At 47.9% G+C, this 3982-nt stretch overlaps 1 protein-coding gene across 1 annotated transcript; it reads left to right on the top strand.

Moving 5' to 3' along the window:
* The first annotated feature begins 1643 nt into the window (after window positions 1-1643).
* Window positions 1644-2636, top strand: LOC124465558 (putative nuclease HARBI1). Its single transcript, XM_047017419.1, has one exon. It carries the CDS (start codon window positions 1644-1646, stop codon window positions 2634-2636), a length of 993 nt encoding a protein of 330 aa, XP_046873375.1.
* The last annotated feature ends 1346 nt before the right edge of the window (window positions 2637-3982 follow it).

Here is a 3982-nt window from a genome sequence, read left to right as displayed (position 1 = left end):
AGAAAAGGAAGGCTGGCTTCAAGGCTGATGAAATGGCGATTTTAATAGAGGAAGTCGACAAGCAAAAGGTTGTACTGTTTTCAAGGTTTAAAGGTGCCCACACCAATAAACAGAAGACCAAGGTGTGGGAGGACATCGGCCAAAAACTGACGGCAGTCAGTGGGGTCAGGAGAGGGGGAAGCGACACACGCAAGAAGTGGCAAGACTTCTCCAGCCTCTCCAAACGAAAGGCAGCTGCAGTGAGGGCTTCCCTGAGCCAAACTGGCGGTGGGCCAAGCTCTGCTTCATCCCTGACACCCGAGGAGGAGAGGGCAATTCATATCATGGGTGTCACGTCCACGGACGGAATCACTGGGGGGGTGGATATCCGCGGGGGTGTTTTGCCCACAGCCAGCACCTCACAAACACATGACCCTGGTCCCCCGGTCTCCCCTGGTCCCCCGGTCTCCCCGGTCTCCCCTGGTCTCCCCTGGTCCCCCGGTCTCCCCTGGTCCCCCGGTCTCCCCTGGTCCCCCGGTCTCCCCTGGTCCCCTGGTCTCCGGTGTGCTGCAGGCGGCTTCGATCACACCTAGGTTTGAGAACACCTGTGCCGGCAGCCAGGATCTGGTCGAGCTGGAAAGGGAAAAGGTCACCATCCTCGAATCCATTCATAAAACTCTTCAGGACTCAGCGGCCAGGGATGCACGTCACCAGGAGGAGGTCTTGGCCATCAAAAGGGCTCGCCTCCAAATTGAGGAAAAGAAGCTTTTGCTGAAGCAAATGATATTTGAGAGGCCCTCCATTTCTGTGCCAATTATTATGCCCAACCAACAAGGTATTGTATAAGTTAACTTACAGCCTAAGCATACAATGTTCATTTTAATGACGTAAAAGCTAAATTGTGTATTGTAGTCTATCATATATTCAGTGTTGCCTGTCCCATCCTTACATGCTTTTGTTTTTTCATCTTATAGATCCAGGTGAGGAGCAGGAGCAGGGAGAACCAACTCTCCAATAAAACAAATATTTCTTTGATATCTTGTGCCTTGGTTTCTAACTCTTCTTGATACTCCACTTTCCATGGGCAAATCTATAGGATTCCTATATTTACTACTTGATTGAGCAATAAAGTAAACAACCATGCATATAAATGGTATCACACATGCCATGCAGTTAGAAGCCTAAATAATACAATGTACAAATACAAGCATCTCAATCTACAACTTATTTACTGTCTTATTTTCTAGTGTTGACTATATCTACAATGTTGCTATAATAGGCCAACAGCTTTCCAAGACCATGTTTGCAATCTCATGATTCCCACATTGGCCACAAATGACAATGTGACAAACACATACGTATTGAATACCCCATGTCTCCAACATGGAACCATTGTTTCCAACATGAATAATCAACTCTACTTTAATTGATGGTTGATCAATTATACTCATTATGAGTGTTAGATGTGTCAGATGACTAATCAGTTTAATTGACATACAGACCCATCCATTACATTCTCATGGTATATAAAGGAGAGGTATAGCCTACTTCTCAAGCGGAACATGGCTGCAATACAGCGAATAATCCAATTGAGAGAGAGAGAGCGGCGGCGGCGGCGGCCCAGAAGTAGGCTAGTGACACTCAACGCCTTTGTGAGGACAACGATGAGTCCACTGGACATCCTTGAGGATTCAGCCATCCAACACAAATACCGTCTCAGAAGGGCTGACATCATGATGCTCCTGAACCTGGTTGAGGCAGACCTGCAGAGGCCAACACAGAGGTCCTATGCACTGACCCCTGCAACCCAGCTACTGGCAGCGCTACGGTTCTATGCCACTGGCAGTTTCTTAGAGGTGCTTGGCGATGGATATGGGCTCTCCAAGGCCTCAGTATCGAGATCCGTGCAGGCAGTAACATCAGCCTTGCTTCGCCACATCCCGGACCACATCCAATTCCCCACAACTAGAGGGGACAAGTCTGCGGTGCAGGATTTTCTTTGGGGGAAACATAACATCCCCCAAGTCATTGGGGTAATTGATGGCACCCTCATTCCCATCCTCACCCCTTCCAATGATGGCCATGTTTTCTTTTGTAGGAAAGGCTTTGCTGCCATCAACTGCCAGGTTATCTGTGACCATCGGGGTCTCATCACCGATCTTGTGGCAAGATGGCCTGGCAGCAGCCACGACTCCTATGTCTTTTCAAACTCCTCTGTTGGCCAGGAGGCACAAGCTTCCAGGGATGGATGGCTGCTTCTCGGGGACAGTGGGTATCCCCTGAGGCCATACCTTTTGACTCCTGTCGCCAACCCCCACAACGAGGCTGAGGAGAGGTACAACGAAGCTCACCGTGTGGCCAGGAGTATCGTTGAGAGGACTCTTGGCACATGGAAGATGAGATTCCGATGTCTCCGCAAGTCGGCTGGAGGTCTTCTTTTCCATCCAACGAAATGCTGTGCAGTTATTGCAGTAACTGCAATGCTGCACAACTTAGCTGTGAGAGCTGGAACACCCTTGGGTCCTCAAGAAGACCAGCTGGAGGAAGATGGTGAGGAAGAAGATGGCCCTCCCCTGCAGGCCCACGATCCCCGGCATGTCCAGTACCTGGCTGACTTTGAAGCACGGCAACGTGTCATCAATGAGTTTTTCGTGTAGGCCCTGAATGGCTTATGATTTTTGTATGAGTTTTCACACCCTCCCAGCCCCTTCACCCTGTGACTTCCCAGTCAACACTGTGGAATCCTTCCATTTCCTGGGCACTACCATCTCCCAGCACTTTTTGTAAATCTCTCTCTTAGAGGCGCTTTGGATAAAAGCGTCTGCTAAATGAATACATGTAAACGTAGCATCAGCTCCCTCACCAAGAAGGCACAACAGGATGTACTTCCTGTGTCAACTGAAGAAGTTGATCTGTCAAAGACAATGATGGTGCAGTATTGGGTGCTGACAATGATGGGTACCATATTTGAGTGCATCCTCACCTCCTTCATCACCATCTGGTACCCTGCCTTGGACACACTGTTCCAGCCACTCACCTCTGGCAGGAGGCTACGGTCAACCCGGACAAGAACCTCTCGCCCAAGGAACAGTTTCTTCCAACTGCTGACTGACTCATGTCTAAATGGAATTAGGCACTTGAAATTAACTTAAATCCAGGAGAAGAATACCACATCAGAACAAATGAAGTATGGGAGAATTAGACTGCACCTCCCTCTTCCCAGGTAGGCCATTGTTTCCGCATATACACTCTATTCCTCCTGTCTGCATGCTCGCATGTTTTGTTGCCCTCCCACCATCTGCTTCTCTCAGGCACACCAGGGGGATCTGCTTGTGCTTCTGCTCAGTCGTGACCCTTAAGGACTCTTCCACCACACCCGAGATCCAGCCCGGTGACTACTATCCCATCCTTACCCACTTTATTCAGTCTTGATCATATTCTAGAGAATGACACTCTTGTCTTTACAGGATGCTAGGCTCGGCCTCGCTACCAGCCTCCCCAACATCAGGCTCGGCTCTGCCACCAGCCTCTCCATCCACCGGGCTTGGCGTGCTACCAGCCCTATAATTCTAATAAACATATTCAATGTTCAATTGTTGTTGTGTTATTGCACTCCTAAAAGCGTTACGTTTATGCATTTCTAGTTACTATTGCACATTACAACAGCCATATTTCAATATTATAGTATTTTGAATAAGACTGACATTTGTTTTTTAAATACCTTCATTGCATGCGCCAAACCCACTAAATCAAATTATTTTGTGTAACCTAAATTTACTTGAGAATAAACCGGATTCTGATATTTTTTCGGCAGTTAAACTTGTATGGTTCACTAAGAAATATCCCAGTTCCAGCGTAACTGGTGTAAAAAGAGGACCAAAATAATCTTATTTTCCATCGGAAGTAACTTTCAGCATGAGTTTAATGTAGTTTTCATGGTCGGCCTACGCGTGTCTCCACTGAGTCTCTGTGCTACGATGCACTTAGCGATCTACGACTGGTC

This window comes from Hypomesus transpacificus, unplaced genomic scaffold (assembly GCF_021917145.1).
Source record: "Hypomesus transpacificus isolate Combined female unplaced genomic scaffold, fHypTra1 scaffold_60, whole genome shotgun sequence".
In the NCBI taxonomy this organism is placed as follows: domain Eukaryota; kingdom Metazoa; phylum Chordata; class Actinopteri; order Osmeriformes; family Osmeridae; genus Hypomesus; species Hypomesus transpacificus.
The sequence above is the reverse complement of the archived record's forward strand: the minus strand, read 5'-3'. Positions and strand labels throughout refer to the sequence as shown.